Genomic DNA, 19,249 nt, shown 5'->3' with positions numbered 1-19,249 from the left:
ACTTTGAGGGTGGCAGAGCACTGGAACAATCTGCCCAGAGAAGTTGGGGAGTCTCCTTCTCTGGAGATATTCAGAACCCTCCTGGACGTGATCCTATGCAACTTGTTGTAGGTGAACCTGCTTTGGCAGGGGCTTGGACTAGATGATCTCCAGAGGCGCCTTCCAACCCTGATGATTCTGTGATTCTGTGAAATCCTGTCTTTGACCTGATGAAACTTGTTGGTTCAAATGTGAGCTTTCAGGTGTTCTAGAATTTTCCAGGAGTTGTTCACAATACTAGCCAAAACTTGCATTTTGAGGCAGAGGTTATCAGAGAGAACTCCTGTTTGATATCCTCAGCTACAACCAGGTTTGCTCTTGTAATTTAGTGTGAGTATAGTGGAGCTACCAAAGCCACTGCAGACGGTGCCAGTTTTGTTAAATTCATCTATGCTGCAGTATCTTTGCTTGTCTTTCTACATGTACATACGTGTTCTTCTGAACTTTCTTGCAGTACTCCTCTCCACCACTTCATCTGAGAATCATGATATGCACATCGAAGCTGTTTGTGGGCTTAGCTGACCCCTCAGCTGTACATTTTTCAGACTTGCACTGTAGAATTCAGAGAAAATTTTATGTTGATGGTAGGTGTGCTCCAGTGCTACCCAAATCTCAGCAAAAGCAAAGGTTGCGAAGTAAACTCCATAGCTACTCATTTCAATATCCACCCGGAAGGCCACCTCACACAAATAGTATAAGCTGATATTGACTTCTAGAAGATCTCAGGCTTGGGACAGCGATAATTGGTGTCTCTGATGTTGAAGTTTCCCACTGTCACCATCCTGAGAAAATACTGGTATTCTCTACTACGCACCTGTACAGTTCCTGCTATTCAAAGAATAAAAGGAAGGTTTCGTTATTTACAACAGAGAAGACGATTTGGACCCTGTGGATTTTGTTGCTGCTCTAGGGTTCTTCAGCAAACAGTGGCCTTAACCTGTCAGCGGCAAGGCAGGGGTTATGATTTCATGGAAACAGGAAACATGCACACTGATGTTCAAAAGATTCCCAGCTCGGTACTGTAAGACAGTTGCAGTAGGATGCATACTGACAGTAAACTTTGAAGCACAGTAACTGGCATGTAAGAAGGGTTCTTGCTGAATTGTTCTGCTCCTAGTGGGTGCTATTTTCTGGGAAGTTTTAAGGACATTCTCTTCAGGTGGGTGTTAGAAAGCACCAGTGATTCATGAAAAGGGCTGTGAATTACTTAACAAATGTGACTGAATCTCTTAGCACCAGACAGATGAGAAAGCGTGCCTGCATTTGACTTCAAATACACGTGTCTTTGGCTTTATGGCTAGTCTTTCTTCTTCATGTTGGCTGGTTGTAAACTGTACTAACCATCAGGTTTTTAGTTGAATGGAACCCATTAGTGTCACTATAAGACTTTATCCTGACATACTTTAAGTCAGCTGGACAGTTCCACATTGCAGATTCAGAATATGTTAGGCAAACTAATGTGACAGAAATACTGTTGAAATCCATTGTAAAACTTCAGTTGCTTTTAGTGGAACCAGCATATCATCTAATAGTTGCATTTTTTGTTTACATTAGCAGAAGCTGTATGCTGGAGGATGTGCTTCTTCCATCCTGTATATCACAAGAACTAGAGAAGAAAAATGATTCTGAGAGTGGCTGTTCTTCTGTAGTTGTTGTATGACCCTGTCACTGTTGGGCATACTTGTGTGTATATAAAGGAAAAACAGATTCTTGTAATATAGAAACTTAAAAAGAAATTCTGCTCTTTGTTTTATTGCATGTTTTCCAGTGAGAATCACATATGCAACAGAGGTGGGGGGAATGCAACAATGGAGCTTACAGTGAACCTTGAGAGGCATTGACTTGGGGGACAAAGAAATACACTTGTGAGACAAAAAAAGACTTTGGTAGTTCTTCTATTCTGATCTAAGTAGCCTATGCAGATACTTTAAAGGACTTTCTTGAGACTTGCTAACTACTGAATGCTTGTAATTGCAAATGAGTACACACACCACCACCCCCCCTCCCCCCCGCTTTTGCTCCTTTTACAGAATGTATGCAAAGATATACTTTTGTAATTTTAGCTGTGATTGAAATAGAAAATTGTTCCCTAGTTCCCAGTGTGTGTCTCATTCATTGTACAGATACTTGGCTACAATATTAGTATTTTCAATTATGAGTAGTCTTTGAAAAAAAAAAATCAAAACCACAAAACCCCTTTTTTACAACTATTACTTTTTTTCAGGCAATAATAAATAGCACTATCACCCCCAACATGACATTCACTAAAACATCCCAGAAGTTTGGCCAGTGGGCAGACAGCAGGGCGAATACAGTCTATGGCTTGGGATTTTCATCTGAGCATCACCTTTCAAAAGTAAGTATGACCAGTGGCAACTATTCAGCTAGTTAAGTGGCTTAAGAATATTTGATTCCTGCTCGTATCTTGACTGAGTGCTCACTACTGTTGTTATTTTAAAATAGTTTACAAAAAAATGTTCTGTATCAATCATTATAATGTAAAAAGACAAGACAAAGTGCGATACCTGCAAATTTTCGTTTAACTAATGGAGGAAAGGAGGGAGATTTAAGCTATCACAGTGTATGTTGTTAATGCTTTCTAATTATTTGTTAGGTTTTTCTTGTTATAAAGTTCTTCTTACATTACAGTTTTTCATGGCAGAATTTAAAGGAGTAGACAATTTAGTGTTTCTTCTGTATTTAGATCTCCTAGAAAAAAAATTGCTGCTAGTCTTCAGATGCATTCTGAAGCTGCATTCACTTTCACTTTTCTACTATGTAGTGCATCAAACTACAGATATTTCAATGTCTGCAGGCTTAAAGTAAAGTTAGTGGGAAATATATTCAGTGGAAAAGAGAACTACATTTTTTTTGTTGGAATACAAAAGTTGAAATGTTTACTGAAGAAACTGTGCCACACGTGAGGTTTGGTTTTTTGGTCCATTTGTGCAGGAGGGAAGTGCGTCTTACTCTGAGGAAAGCAGTAACTCCTGTTTCTCAAACTGATGATATAGTTCCTCTGAGCACCCTTTCTACAGTACGTATTGCTATTGGTACTACTCTGGTAGATGAGTCCAGGAGGCTATACAAGCCAGTGTCATTTGTTTCCAGATGAGGAATTTCAGTTTAAAAACATCTCTACATCAAGCAGAGAATTTTCATCTTCAAAGTGTACAAAAGATCTGGAAACGCAAGTGCAATAAAAGGAATGTATAGTACATGTTTAAGTAAGGAATAATGATCAGCTTGTTAGTTAAAAAAAAAATCATACCAGCCCTTTTGAGAAAGTAATTGTCACTATCCAAGGATAGGCATGGGCCTGTTAGAAAACCATTAAAATGAGAACCAGTACATCTACTTTATTTGGACAAGTGTTACACTTGTAACAGTTCTTCCTTTTGTGATCAGATAACTTTCTTTTCCACGGAGCAACACAAATACAGGAAATTCTGAATTATACTAATATTGTGTGTGCATTTGTGCACCTATTATTGCTTCAGTGAACGTGAAAGCTTTGTCACATACTTGAATTGGTGTGTAAGGCCTAGAGGCGCTTGCTTACTGATGTGGTAATAACTTTTGCTAATATTTCAATGGATTTAGCATAAATGCTAATTTAATTTACCTCTCTCATAGACTAGCTTGTTTTCCTTAATCACATAATGTTTCTCTGGAGGCAAAGTATCATGATATAGTCACGCACACTCCATGTTTGCCTGACTTTAAACACTAGGTTATCCTTGCCAGTGAAAATACTTTGGGCTTTTTTAATCTGTCCTATCCTTGACTCTCTTCTTGCTCTCCTCATGTGGTACTTACAGCCTTCTGAATTACAGTTGTTTCAGTCCCGTTCTTTCCCTGCCCTCAAATGAATGTCTAAGTGTTTTAAGTATGCCCTTGGCTTAAAACTTTATATTGCTGTTGAAAAAATAATCTGAAAAGCTACAGTAGATATTTTGTCTTAAGTATATTTTTGATTAGCTGTTACTCAGATTGCTGTGTTTTACAAAGAATACACAAATCTGTTGAGAAGAATACCAAGTCACAGGCCTTTTCTGAAGCTTATGGTGATCAATCTTCAGGAGCTTTTCAGCAAACTGTGCCTGTTGTATTATCAAACTTAAATATCAAACTGATATTCATGTGAGTTGAAATAGCTGATAGTTGGTACTAAAATTCATACAGGTAAAAATTCTTGTGTTATTTTAAAGTTAACAAGCAATCAAAACATCAATTAACAAATTGATAGGGAAAAGGAAACTTTTCTTTAGATTACAGTCTGTTCAGTCACTGGACTTGGTAGATATGTTGGTCTTGGAATCAGAAAAGCTGAATTAGAAGCCCTGGATCTGCTGCTTAGCTTTAAAGAAATCACATCTATATTCTCTTTCTTGTCTTATCTCTCTGCTTAGATTACTAACTCTCACTTCTGTGCACTGGCATTGTAGTCAGGTTACCAGAGCACTCTGGTACACCTAGCAATGTAGGACATGAAATCTAATTTCAGGCTCAAGGTGCTAATGGATATTAGTAATAGGGATAACAAATAAACTGTATTAATGAATTTGTTCAGAAATGGTTTGCTTCTAGAAGCTGCCTTAAAAACTGGTTCTGGAACTTTTCTGTATCAAAGTCCTTAAGCGAACAGCCCTATTGTATGTAATTTGTTTTGTAGTAGTGTCTCTGGGCCCCAGTGAAATATTTCAAGTTCCAGGGAGCAAAAGACAGCCTGCAACCACCAAAAACTTACTCTAATCTATGACTGATATCAACAGGTTAATGAAGCAAATAATCAGAGCAGATAAAACAAACTGTTCATTCTCAGATCATTATCTGCTTATCTCATAGTAAATGTTTGACTTTTGGACTATTCATTTTTGGTTCATGTGCCTTTGTCCTCCTAACGTAATTACTAGGGTAGAGTGCAACAGCAGTAACCTGTTTCTGTACAGTTATTGTGACTGAGAATTAGCGGAGTGACAATATCTGATAGAAGAATAACGGCATGCTAATCAACTTCACATACAAACAGTATAGAAGAAAATTAATTAAAGATTTATTTTTCTTCATTAGACCTTTTCTCAATATGTTAGACCACAATTTCACCTCAAGATTGTTCCATCAGAAGTCAGTGATGCTTGAAAGATGATTCCTGTGTTGAAGAATACTCCTTTCACTGGATCAGGATTTGCTAGCAGAGTCTTGCTGCTGCAGTAGGAAAAACAGAATGTCCCATGATTTTCAGAAAAAACTGAGAAGACTTTCTCATTCAGAATATAACTTTTCATAGTATCCTGATGTATGAGAAGAAATATTCCTTTTCAGGTTTGCTGTCTGTCTTACCCCTTTGAATTAATTGACCTGATTTATTCCATGTGACTTAAGAGTATGCGAAGTGGGAAAAGTGTCACCACAGATACTTGTAAGAGCCTCTTGTAGTCTCCCTGTACAATTTTTCATCTTTTCCTGAAGATATCGATCCTCCAGAGAATGTTTGCTTTCATACCATGAGATCTCATCTTTGTTATTCAGGAATTTTATCAAGAGATTGCTATTATCCATGACCTGACTATCTCAAGAAATTCTAGTAAATACATTAGCCTTGTTGGCTCTGCCTTAGAATGTTACCTATTTATCTGTCGATTATATATTTTTTTACAGTTTCTACGACTGTGAGACACAAGATCTTATTTACTGCCTCGTATGTCTTCAGCCATTTATTCTAAACCTCGGCTTCATGTTTTCCATTTACCAATTCTCTGGTCTTAAAGCTAATTTAAATAATAGGCTACCCATGAGATTTTTAGGTCTATGTATAAGTGTTAAATAAGTACCGTCTAATTCTGGTGATGTACTTCTGGCAATGTGCGCTTGCAGCCCAGAAAGCCAACCGTATCCTGGGCTGCATCAGAAGCAGTGTGACCAGCAGGTCGAGGGAGGGGATTCTTCCCCTCTGCTCCCCTCTGGTGAGACCCCCTTGCACTACTGCCTTCAGCTCTGGGGTCCTCAGCACAAGAAGGACATGGACCTGTTGGAGCGAGTCCAGAGGAGGTCATGAAGGTGATCAGAGAGCTGGAGCACCTCTCCTATGAAGACAGGCTGAGAGAGTTGGGGTTGTTCAACCTGGAGAAGAGAAGGCTCGGAGGAGACCTTATTGCAGCCTTCCAGTACCTAAAGGGGGCCTACAAGAAAGCTGGGGAGGGACTTTCTACAAGGGCATGGAGTGATAGGACAAGAGGCAATGGCTTTAAACTGGAAAAGGGCAGATTTAGATTAGATATTAGGAAGAAATTCTTCCCTGTGAGGATGATGAGGCACTGGAAGAGATTGCCCAGAGAAGCTGTGGATGCCCCCTTCCTGGAAGTGTTCAAGGTCAGGCTGGATGGGGCTTTGAGCAACCTGGCCTGGTGGAAGGTGTCCCTGTCCATGGCAGGGGGGTTGAAACTGGATGGTCTTTAAGGTCCCTTCCAACTAAGCCATTCTATGATTCTATGATTTGTTGCTAATTTTATCGTCTGTTCTGAGACGTTTGTCGATGCTGGATTGGACTTTCGGGGTGGTATCTTTTGTCTCCTATATTCAAGAAGCTTATGCTTTTGAGTAACCTGACAGGTGAAATACAGGAGACAAGTAGAGAGAAATGGTATTTCCTCAAATACAATAGGCCTTCCAATAGCCTACCAGGAGAAGAAGTTTAAAGACAGTAAGGTTTTTTAGATCTTGCATAGCAATTGAGTTCTGATTGAAAATAGTTGTGGAGATTGCATCACACAATGAGTAGCCTTCGTCCCTTCTAAATACATGCAGTGCAAAACAATTTCTTTGTATGCTGCTGCCGGAGAGATTTAGAAGCTGTTGGTGAAACTTCCAGTGTTTTTGCAGAATCATTTCAGTCTTAAGCTGATCATAATAAGATCATGTTCTGTATAAAAGCAGTAGGAAACAAAACCAAATGCTTGGCTACTGTAGCAATTAGTGTAGTGTCAAGCTGAGATCTATGAAGCCAAATTTTTCTGTAGCCAGAGGAACTAGGCCCTATTCTTAATAGATTGATTTACTCTCTCAAGTTTAAGGGTGCATGTATTTCTAAATTGCTGCTTTAGCTATTTTCTGGAAGAAGTACATGTAGCATAGAAATCAAGTTTCATATAGCAGTTCAATGTGCAATTCTTGAATTTAGTGTTCAGTATGTGCAAGAGTTTAGTTCAATAAATTTGTTCTTTAACTTGATTGATGTCAATGAACAATCAAGAAGTGAACTTGACTCAGTATTCCCACTGCTGCTTTCCTAATTAGCCATTGAAATTATAAGTGCTATTAAAATTTGGGAAGAAACTACTATCGTTTCTATCATGAAAGAGTGAAGCCTATTGAAAGCTGTAGGCTAATAGTGACCACAATAGGCTTCAGAACCAGATCATTTGTTGTCAGGAGGAGAGTAAAACCAGAATCTGAAAGCAGCTGTGTAAGGCAACTTGTCACTGTTATTATTATGTCACCTATCTCTGAGGTGAGTTTTTTTAATACTATCAGCAACAGATCAAACTTCGTTGCGTCATAATTTTCCTGATACATAAACAGTGTACATTAGGTCTGAAAGGTTCTGAAAGGTGTATCACTGTGTAACTCGTCTGAGTTTCTGATATGGAGAAAAATGAAAAAATTCTACTGACAGAATTTGACTTTGTTAAGTACAGCATTCTGTTCTGTATGTAATGTACCACTTCACGCCTACTCTTTCTTTTCTTCCTTTTTTTTTTTTTTTAAACATATGTGCCTTCAGTTTGCTGAAAAATTTCAGGAATTCAAAGAAGCTGCACGACTAGCAAAGGAAAAATCCCAAGAAAAGATGGAGCTAACAAGTACACCTTCTCAAGTGAGTCTTACAGCCTGATTCAAGCCTAGTACTTCAGATCTGTTCTACGTACTGTATTGTATCTTACACACACATGTTTTATTGAAAATGAGAAAGGTACTTCCCGGTTACCAGGAATCCTCTCAACAGTCAGCTGGGAGTGTCAAGGAGTCTAAAAATACATTTAACATACACTACAGAAGTGTCAAAATGACTTGTTTTAAAATAAAATTGGCCTTTTGTTTATTCCCATTCCTTTCTTTAAGCTTTCCCCAGAAAATTAGTAAACAGTGAGCTGTTATATAAGTAAATCTATAGTAAACAACTCTTGTGTTTTTTCTTATTGTATCTATGAAAGTTCAGGCAGTGCACTGTAAAGGACTTTTACAGAAGAATCATTACCACAGAAATCAAAATTTCCTACTGTGTAGTATTCACTTGTGAAATGTATTGAAGGAAGACAACAAATTCACATGGTGGTTCTGGATTTACATTACAGTTGGCCATGATGTAAAAGAAGAGTTTATGAAAGGTATCTCAAAATATGAACTGGGTTAATATAGGCCGAAAAGGATGATAAATTAATATAGTCACATTTACATTAGTCATGCCTAAAACTAATTTACTTGAAAATGAATACTTTGAATTTGCTTTGAAAAAAGAAATTGAGGCTTTTATGCCCCTCCACTCCCGCTGCCCTCCCTGCCCAGTGTTTCTGGCTCCGTGTGTAGCTATTTGCTTTGTTCTAAGCAATAGTGAAGACAGAGGTAATTCCTTCTCTTGGAGGATGAAGCAGCTTTAAAACTACAGCAGGGGTTCCTGAGTTGAGTAGGATTAATGCAACTGAATCTTTTTTCTGGGGAGTCTTCAGAGAATCAGTGCATCTCATGGGTGCTTTGCACTCTAATATGCTCCTGATCCTCGATGGACCAAGAATTGCAGGCAGTTTGCAACGTGCTGTACAAATAGTTTTATTGCCACCAGAAAGCTACATCTGGTGTCCTTCCAAGAGAAGTCACTGGAAACCGCAAGAATATACAAAATGAACCAACCTCATGTTGTTTTCCCAGTAGGCGTTTTGCCCAAGTGCTAGGTTGGCTTTTGCTGTTCATGGGAAACTGCTTGCTCTACTGTAACAGGAGAAAAATAAGGCAGTCTTTTTTTATTAGTTTACTTGACTATCTCTAAATTTCTGATAAATTCCATAAGTAAACACAAAGATAATGGAAGTAGGTATTTCACTATTATAACCTGACACACACTTGGCTTTAGAAACAGTGAAATACTTCAGCCAGACCTGTAGTTACTCGATATTATAGGCAAAACAATTACTCTGCTTCTGTTTTGACATGTTAATTAATAGTCCAGACTCAGAAGTTAAATCTGACACTGTCGAATTGAGTGACTTATTGTTTGTTTTGGATATAAATTTGAACTACTCAGAGACAAGATGCTTTCGTCTAGCAGCTGCCTAGGGTTAAAACTTTCTCTTGAACTATATGAAGTGTTAAGATTGTTCATTTTCCTGTACAAATTTCCTTTTATACTTGGAACCTACCATTTTATACTGTAGGCAGTTAAAGAAATGTTACCTTGAGTGATTCTATAATGCACATTGAAGGCTGCAATTTAATTGCTGCACACTTAGGGATAATTTCATATTCAGGCCTTACTTTTAATTTCTTGGCTTTTCACTGTGTTGATAAGTTAACATATTGTTCTGAAAGATACAGTTAGTGCAAGTGCTGACACATCAACATAATAGTCTTCACATATTTAATGCTTCTTATTAGTTCCCAAGAGAGAAGGGAGTTCAATCAGGAACTTTGGAGTTTGGAGTAGATGAGAAATGATGGCTTCATGGCGAACTGCAACACTTCCATGGCACTGGGGCTCATTCAGAGAGATTTATGATGGGGGGAAGATGGGTGCTTGGTAGCAAGGAGGGAAGGTGGGACCCTAGAGACGTTTGAAGGAGCGTTTGCTGTCATTTTGATCATCTGCAAAAAGTGGCTGCAAGGCAGGTAATTCAAAGTGTTGCCTTTTTCAATCATTTTACAGCTCTTCTTTCCCTTTTGCATAGAGATCTTTTGCAGAGAGAGTGAGTAAAAGAGGAAGGAGATATTTTCAGTGGCCAGTCAAGACTTCACAGGAACCTGGCTTTTTTAGGAAGCATTGATAGGAAAGGCATTGGGAGGTAGCATCTGAGTAGTGAGCTCTATAATGGTAACCCAGTTAGCAACAAGTGTCAATCCCTCTGCTGTCTTGGATTTGCAGATATCCTTCTGCATTAAATTAATAATAAGTAGGAAGATACTGCATATCAAATCTGTTATATCAAATGTTAAATTTCTCTTGGTACTGCTTTAAAAAATGCCCTTCCTATTTGTCAGTTAATTAAAGTACCAGATATGGTACATTGCTCACCCTCTCTGCTACACCATTCTAAAAGAGAAAAAGCACATGTGCTTTTTTCCACTTTCATTATATCCCTGCAGATTGAATCTTTATTAAAATATTTCTACAACTAATGTAACAAACCCCTGCACAAGATATTTGCTGTTCACTATTGTTTGATGTAACCCTGCAAATACTACTGATATGTGTGAGTTTCAATTCTGAATGTCCCTTAAAAACTTGTGAAACTAAGGAGAAATAGGAAACGAGATAACAACAGAAATATCTCAGAAATAGAGTGTGTATGTGTAGTTCAAGTACTTACCAGAATTGGCCATGTTAAAACTTAAGAACAATGTTATGTGAAGTCCACTGAAGTTAGGCTGCTCCTCTAAGGTGTTCTGAGCTTTAGCAAAGTGTTGGTACTATTTGGCTAGATATTCCCATCAGAAAAGTGCCCCAAGGGCCAGGAAGTGGTAGTTCCATGTTGAGTATGTACTGTCATCTGACAGCATGTATTCTTTGGCTTTTCTGTATGAGTGTGAAACACGTAGTCGAAAGAAAACAATACATAGCCCAACTGCAATTACTTTGTAGCAGGAGTTCCTTTTCCCCTCAGCTATGCTGCTGCTAATTTTGAACTCTATATTCTCACTGTTTCTTTAATAGTGCCTGTCCTCCTATTTACCAGGAGGCTTTGCTTTAATTTCCCAGAATATCAGGTAACATTATAAAGTCACCATTTGCCTTGACTCTAAAAAGAATTTAACTTGTCCAGAGAAATACAGTGGCCTCAACCAACAAATTACAAGAGAGTTGCTGCTTTGTAATATGTGCTGAATGTACAGTGCTTTTTTGAAATGAAGAGAAAAGCATTGTTTTTGTGTCAGAGAGCTTGTACTTTCCACCTACCTATATTAAGATGTATTCATACAGTAGTACACACTTTATCTATATCTTCAGTCTGGAAAGAACTCTATTTTGGTACTTCTGAGACCACCTATGCGTGTAGGTACCCCGTCTGGTGTCCCTTTAACTCAGCCTTAGGTAATAAAGCTTTGCAATGCTCTTACCTTGTTTATGTAAAACTAAAATACTGGCTCCCCTGTTGTGCCTTGTCCTGTTTCCCAGACCCATCTTTTAATATAGGGAATTATTTTGTTCATGTCATAAATTAATGAATCTTACAGTGACAAGCTGCCCATGGGCTATTTTCAGTTACAAGCTTATCTATGCATTGAAAGAGCAACACTTCAATCTGGGGTTCAGTGAGCTGCATGATGCAATAACCTGAAAACTGTGTCCTGCCCCTTTTTTTTTCTTTTTAAACTAACCTTTGTTAGGTTCAAGTACAGAACCAAATGGAGCAGTTTCTGTGGTTTGCAGTCTCATCCCATCAGTCTTACAACCAATTAGAGTCTGAACTTCAGTTCCTCTTTTTCTCTAAGCAAGGATCTGTCCTCTGATACTTTTTTTGACCCTGGTCTTTTCAGATTAAGACCTCTGTTGATTTCTGAAATTGTGTGGTGAGTAATTTATTCAAAATAGTCTTCTCTATGATTCTGAGTGCCTCTTATGCAGACTATTAGGAATAACTATTGCCTGAAAAGTTTTAGAATCAAAACATTTTTTAGTGCAAGAAATGGATTGGTTTTCACAAAATGGTCAGGTTTGTCACCTGTTGACTTTTTCTTTGTGGGAGTACAAAATTTACTTACAAAGTTTGTGGAAAAAGTAACTTTCTGGGATGTTAAGTGAACTTCTATACTGTAACAAATGTTTCACATAACAAATGTGTTATGGTATCAGAATCAGTAGCTGGCAGACTTACGCCATTGACAGTTAGTACTGAACAGAGAAGTACTACGAAGAACGGCAATGCCAGGGAAGTGTATGGAATACTTAGTGAGAAAACAGTATAATACTTCACAGGAAACCAAGCTGGAATTGGTTTGGTTTGTTCATGATTTTAGAACCACCTACTCCTCCTTTTCTTCTGTTCTGTATTTAATCACCATTAAAAGGTGGCTTGATCAGTGCAGTCTGCTTGTTTTACTTTAAAGACTTTCCTGAGTGCATGCATTTTGTTTATAAGATTTTGAAATTTTAAGGCATCTTTTGATGAATTTCCGTCTGTTATGTTTAGTTTATGTACAGTAGGCACTGTCATTTTTATACTGCTTGGAGTCTCTGGAGTCCTGCATGCTCATTAGTAGGGCCAGAACTCCTTTAGACAGTGCAGACTGACAAACTCTTAAATAAGAAAATACACCAGAGTCAGACTCTCACATTTACTTGTCATGTAGAAAAATACTAATCCTCGAACCATGTGTAAGTCCAGGACTGGTAAGCGAGTTAAAGTTCGGTGTCTTCCAGAAACCTGCATATGTGATAGAGTAGTGGTTTTATACCACAGAAGAGCTGTTAATCCTTTCTTGTCAAATGCATGAAATATCTGTCTGTAGCTGTCATGAGTGGGAAATATCAGACCTCAAAATATATCATTGATTTACAGGAAGACTTGTAGTTTTCAATTTAAGCACTGTTTTTTTTCCATATAGTGTCTATACAGTTGCATGTTAGAACTAAGTTGACCTGCTCTCCCAGCTAGAAGGGAAGGGTGAAAATGTCTTTTCAAGCTGACCGCAATTTCTTCTCCAAGTCTGTAAAGTCTGGAGTGGATATGTGAAGCTATATGGAATAAAAACTTCCATTACATATGAAAATCTCAGAAAAACATTTCTAAAATTCTTTTACCCTGTCTGATTAATATAAAATGGGAACATATTTTTTATAAACATTTTAAAAAATTTTGTTCAGTGTAAGTTGCTTTTTCTGCTGTCTTTGGCACTTTATTCATAAATAACAGTTTATATCTGTGGAATTAAATCAGTATTTATTTCTGCTTTTTAATCAGTAGGAATTCAGTAGGAAGGTGCAGAATGGAGACACTGGTGCGTGTGCATTGTATAATTTGATGAATGCTAAATATAATAGAACTTGAAGTCAGTATTAAAATCTTGTATCACACACTAATTGGAGTTGTAGAATGAGATACGTATCTCTCACTGTGCGAGAAATATGGCAGAATAAAAGCAAAATTTTGACAATTGTGCTGCAAATGCTTAGTGTAATTTAAAGTGGAATGAAAATGGTGAACAACAATATTTTTGGTTAAGGGACACCAGAAAGGTGTGGAAGGTGATAATCTTACTTAGTTCTTTTAAAGGAAGTTTTTCCATCTGGTTAAATCTCAAAGTCAAGGACAACATTTCCTGTAGATGGAGGATCAGATCCAGTATTGGCTTTCAAAAACCTTATCCCTGTAAACTAGTCAAAGGCTACAAGTGGAGAATCAAAATTAAACCCTGATCTTGTAATATCATGACCCTCTTTAGATACTTTGCAATTCCTTCCGAGATTGCTGTTCTTCAGCTTCCTATGCAGAGTGTCAAAGAGCTGAGAAGATGAGCTGCTGGCCTTCCTTAGACTGTGCTTATGCTTCAGTTTAATAGAATTAAATAGCAGTTTTATCTGTTCCCTGTGCAGATGGTAGAAGGCTGTGTGGCCACAGGAGATTCTTAGCTTTTGGAAATACTCTAATTCAACCCGTCCTCTGTTGTATAGACACCCCTCCATGACATTCATTGAACTCTATTCATTAAACTCTTCTATCTTAGAGTTAAATGTTACCACTTGATTACTAAAAGCCTTCTGAGATGTTTTAAAATCAAGATGAGCTACTTAGCTTATATGACTTGCTTATCTCCTGCAAAAATCGTTATTTGAAAAAGAAAATAATAGGAAACAAAATATTAAAATTAAACCACATACCGGGACTGAAAAGCCTATAATGTTCTGTCTTGGAATATGGGCTACAAGGGTGTACTTTGGATAAAAAAAGAAGTGTTTTTCAGTGACTAGAAATCAGCAAGTGAGTTTTGTTGGCCAAAACACAAGTGTACATGTTGGCATGACGAACGGCGATTAAAATCGCACCAGTGCATTCTTCTGGGAGGCAGCTGTTAAGTTTTTCAGGTGTCCAGTTACATAGCAGTAGTGGAAGCTGCCTGGGTGTAGCTGAAGTATTCTTCTTCCCAGATAAGACCATGACCGGCAAGAGCTAGGCCAGGCTAATGAGCCTACGAAAGTTTTGGAAGCACTGCTGAACACGTGTTCTTTACAGATGGCTAATAGCTGAAACTGTGAATGCACCACCCATGGCCCTTCTGCTGTTCACTTTAGTTAACTAACAATATGAAAGCTAGATTTTGAAACAAATACCAGAATTGTTTGTTTCACCATGTTAGAATATAAAGTAAGAAACAAGAATCCTAGGTGTCAATAGTCACCCATTGTGTAGCAGGATGAGGGCTGAATCTAACACCAGGTAAGAGAGAGAGACGTCTGTAATAAGCAGGAGGCTGGATCCTTGCAAATAATTCATAGGTCAGTTGTGTTTTGTACAAGATAATGTGAATCTTATGGTAATACACTTCCAATTAAATTCACATGATGAAATACAACTGTAAGAGATGCTGGAAATCTGAGCCTCATATTAATACTACCTAAATTTTTATATTATTTAAGAATTAATGTTAGCGCTTATATGCACATAGCCTTCCTGAGCAGGTCCGTTTGTAATTTTAATATGTTGTTTGTTTTACTTAAGGAATCAGCTGGAGGGGATATTCAGTCTCCATTAACGCCGGAAAGTATTAATGGGACAGATGACGAGAGAGTGATGCCGGAAGTGACGCAGAACTCAGAACCAAGGGCTGAACCAACCCAGAACGCATTGCCATTTACCCATAGGTACAGATTCCATTCCCACATCCTGATTAAGTGATACTTGTCTCCTTCCTTGTTAAAGGGACCTTCTCCCATATTGTGTGGGAAAAAAACTAAACCCAACCCCCCCAAAAAACAAGGCTGGCTTCCAGATTTGTAATATAATCTTTAAGAAATGAACATGTGTGAGAAAATCTCTTGGAATAAGATTTGAGGGAATGTTACTTTATAGTTTAATCAGCTTAAAGCGAGCCCTTGAATGCTGGTTAGTATAGGTGTCCCTTTAACAGGAAGCATTATTTCAATGTCTGAGATCTTAGTAAAATTTACTGCTTCATAGAATATTCCAATTAAATTATTTTTGCATACATTCTTTGAATGACCGATAGGACTGGATGTCAGCCTTTCGTTGATGAGTTGTTTGAAGAAAAGGGACTCTTAGAAAACTCCTGGATTATAAAGTTTAAAACAGCTTTTAATTGAACAGTTCTCTGTCAGTTGAAAATATTTTTCACCTTTTTTTCAAAATATGAGAGAAGTGTAGTTCTGCTTCAGAGTGAATTATGATTCGTTGCACAAGGAATGCTGTGGTCTGTTGTTCTATAAGAAAGCTAGTGGTTTTCATTTAATGATACAAATAATGAGTTAAGAGGCATATATCTTACCTATTAGAAATGGTTGTAAATGAATCACTCTCAATAGAATACATAATGTATTGAGACCATGGAGAGTAACTGAAACATTTAATAAACTTAGAACAGAGCTAGAAATACTAGATTTATTTTTTTGAACAGTCTAATTCAGTTTAAATAGAGTTTGAGAGCTCTTGATCAAAGGTTGGGGAATACTAGGATGTCAGATATGTCTTGCAATTCAGAGTGAGAATAGATGGAACTGGAATTGTGCAGGACTTCTTGGGTTTTGTAAGAGAATAATACTATTAAATGTAACTGGAAAAAATAATATACATTTTCAAATGCGAAAAAAATTATACTTTTGCACTAATTTTTTAACAGAGTGATTGTGTTTATTTTTATACTTCAACTGTCACAAGTGCATCTGTTACGTGTTTTAGAAGAAATACTGCTTTGTAAGAGTGCTGTGTGCATGCTGAAGGAGTATTACAAATGTTGCACATCTATCAGTGTTCTGTAATGAGTACATTTAAACTGTTTGTGTGTTGGAATTATCTATCAATATTTTTGTGAAAAGGAGTTGTGATGAAGTCCACACATGAGTACTGTTGTTTGTTTTTTAAAAACACAGTAGCTGCAAGATCTACCCTGTCGTTCTGCACATGTAAATATATTTTCTGGTATGCCAATATAGTAACTACCCTTTGCTCTACATTGAGCCTGACTGAAGATATGTTTTGAAACTACTCAGTTGTAATTTTTGATGCGTAGAATAGAGGTTACAAAACTTTCACATGCTTTGCATTTTTCTATCAACTTCATGAATACATGTGAGTATGTGGTTTTAGTTTTTATCCTGTTAAATACTACTACCTAGAATTGATCTTCTGACAGTAACTCTGCATTTTGAGGGTCAATTCTCATGATGATTCTCAAAAGACTGGAGTTTTGTCTTGCTAATGATAGCTTCAAGTTTGTTAATGAGATATTACTGAAGAAAATGCAAATTTTTAAACCCCTTTGAAATAAATTGAATTTTGGACTAGATGAGTCTTTTTATTATAAATAAATAAAGATTATTTCTTGATTATAAATAAAGAAAGATGCATGAAACACATGCATGAAAGAGATGGAAGTCTCCAGGCTTGTGTTAGTCCTGATTAAACATGCATGTTTTTGTAGAGGCATTTCATAACAGTAAATTAGCAACTAGGTAGATACACCTGGCTGCTTGTACTGCCTGAAAGGCTGCTCTCTGTGGGCAGTCTGCTTGCCCTGATTTAAAAGAAAAAAATAAAATAAAATTAAGTTGAAAACCTTACACCCTGATCATTGGAGACTCCCTCAGCTTTTCACGTGTCAGGGATACAGAAAGGAATTGTGGTTCTCCTTGTTCCCTGCCTTTCTGGGCATGCTGTGTGTTGGTGGCGCTCCGTGTGTGGTGGAGAGGAGCTGCTGAACTGAGCCCTTTCCTTGTGCACCCTGGTAACTCCTGCTGATCACTGAGCCCTTTCCAGCTGCACCCTGTGTTTCAGTAAAGGTAAAGCTTAACTAGTCCTTCTGAGTGAGGAGGGTAATGCTGGAAGGGCATTTGAGTGTAGTCTTGTGCATGGCAATGCTTTTTAAATATTTGCTTTTACTGTTGATCTGTTGAAGCTGTTGATCAATTGTGAGGTGCTTTTCAAGAAAAGGCATTGTGGTCTTCCCTCCAGTGAGTTCAGCTGTAGGGGACAGGACAGTCACTGAGGCTGGCTGTGCTTCACTGAAATAACAGTACCATAGCAAGTTCATTTCTTCCATAGACAGGAAAACTGTATTCTGCTCTGGCATTGACAGTACATACTTATCCTGTGAAGAACCAAAAGGAGTGGTCCTCAGTGTAGGCTGGAGCACAGAGAAGGCACGTGTGAGGCTGCACAGCAGGAGCCTGGGCAGCCATGGGGCAGGTGTGGATGCTTCATGGGCAGGATGAGGTGCCATGGTACTGCATGGTGAGGGTGTCTGGTGAGGTGGGAACTATGTTGCTACCGAGAGGGTCAGCAAGCTCAGCCAAGTGCAGGTGTCTCTGCGACAGAGTACAGGGGTAAAAGCTTGAAGGGGGCTGCTGTCAAAACAGTGATATAGGTAAGGAGTTTTCATGTTTTTGTAAGAACTGGAAGGGTCTGACAGGGGTTAACAAGTTGAGAAATTATAGATTCAAAATACTCAGTTTCACAGATTCGAAATACTCAGTTTGATTTTGTTATAACACGTTGTCTCTGGCCAGATATGTCATCTTCTGCAAGTGTTCTTCTCTGCACTTATTGTGTCTCAGTGTAAGTAGTTGGGGCCTGTTATTTCAGCAGTGTAAGTGTAGACTGCATTGGTATTTATAGTTATTTTCTGACCACTTATATACAAAAGCCAAAAACCAGCATTACTTAAGCCACCAGAGTTTTGTTATTATAACTCAGATTTCTAATCATGTCAGTAAATAATTTTAAGTATTGAAATGGAACATTCTCCAGTATACGTCTAAAATCCCATTCATATCCCATGAGCATGATAGAGCAGAAGTCTAGTCTGGAAAGTCCTAATGCTGTTCACAAGCAGTGTAACTCTAGTCAACTGCTTGAGAGATAAGGATATCAAAACAGTTACAAGCCTTGCACAGAAGATAAACTCTTGTAATTAAATGTCTTGCCTTTTTTTAAAACTGTCTATGATAGTTAATGTTGAATTACGAAGATAGTTAATGTTGAATTATGAATTAATATTACTTGGGAACTCTCACATCCTGTCATATACTATAGTCTGAGCACTACTTTCATGAGTAAATGTTGCCAGAACAAATGAAAGTGAAATGTAGCCTAAGTCTGACATTAGAATTTTCAAAAATCTTGACTGAGACACTGATCAGTCCTTTTCTGAACAATAGCTAGTCTAGGAAGGCTTTTTTCTAACAGAAGCTAGTTAACCAAATTAATGTTTAAAATAATTAAGACTAAAAAAATCTGTTTTCATTCTTAAGTAAATCTTAATTTCCTCAGACATCTTCCTTATTTAAAAAAATATTTTCCACATTCTTCAAGTTGTGATTTCCTCCCCCCCCCAACTGAAAACTGTTGATCATAAGATGGAGTTTGGAGAGACAGAAGTTACTAAAAAGTTTTAACTACTGATGTGACTGGCTTTTAAGTAAAAGTTTTAATCCTGATGGTGCATAGTATACAATTCCTGGTTGTCTGAATGAGCCCAAAGAAATACTACACTAAGCTTATTCAGCCTTGGAATATGATTCAGATATTAAAACTGATAGTGTGTCTGGTGAACTCTGCAGCTGCGGCTTGGGGCTTTTTGATAACTGTTTGGTGAACTTGCTCTTTCACCCTTGAAGAGAATGCATTTGTTTATAACAAGCTTTATTCCATTTTTGGCACCTTATGAAGCTGATAAAACACATTTTCAGAAACACAATGTAAGAGGATTCTTCTGGGACAAATCTTGAAAGTCTTCAATTTTGTCAACCATGACTTGAACATGTTACCTGATT

At 37.7% G+C, this 19,249-nt stretch overlaps 1 protein-coding gene across 1 annotated transcript in view; it reads left to right on the top strand.

Annotated features, from left to right (window-relative positions):
- Positions 1–949: 949 nt before the first annotated feature.
- Positions 950–19,249, top strand: part of HOMER1 (homer homolog 1 (Drosophila)) — a gene marked incomplete at its 5' end in the record, with an annotated part of 61,731 nt that continues 43,431 nt past the window's right edge. The window contains 4 exons of the mRNA XM_009704255.1: positions 950–1,055; positions 2,264–2,395; positions 7,823–7,915; positions 14,964–15,106. Coding sequence (XP_009702557.1) covers positions 950–1,055; positions 2,264–2,395; positions 7,823–7,915; positions 14,964–15,106 — 474 coding nt within the window. The remainder of the gene's footprint in view (positions 1,056–2,263; positions 2,396–7,822; positions 7,916–14,963; positions 15,107–19,249) is intronic.

This window comes from Cariama cristata, unplaced genomic scaffold (genome assembly GCF_000690535.1).
Source record: "Cariama cristata isolate BGI_N322 unplaced genomic scaffold, ASM69053v1 scaffold5687, whole genome shotgun sequence".
Classification (NCBI taxonomy): domain Eukaryota; kingdom Metazoa; phylum Chordata; class Aves; order Cariamiformes; family Cariamidae; genus Cariama; species Cariama cristata.
The sequence above is the reverse complement of the archived record's forward strand: the minus strand, read 5'-3'. Positions and strand labels throughout refer to the sequence as shown.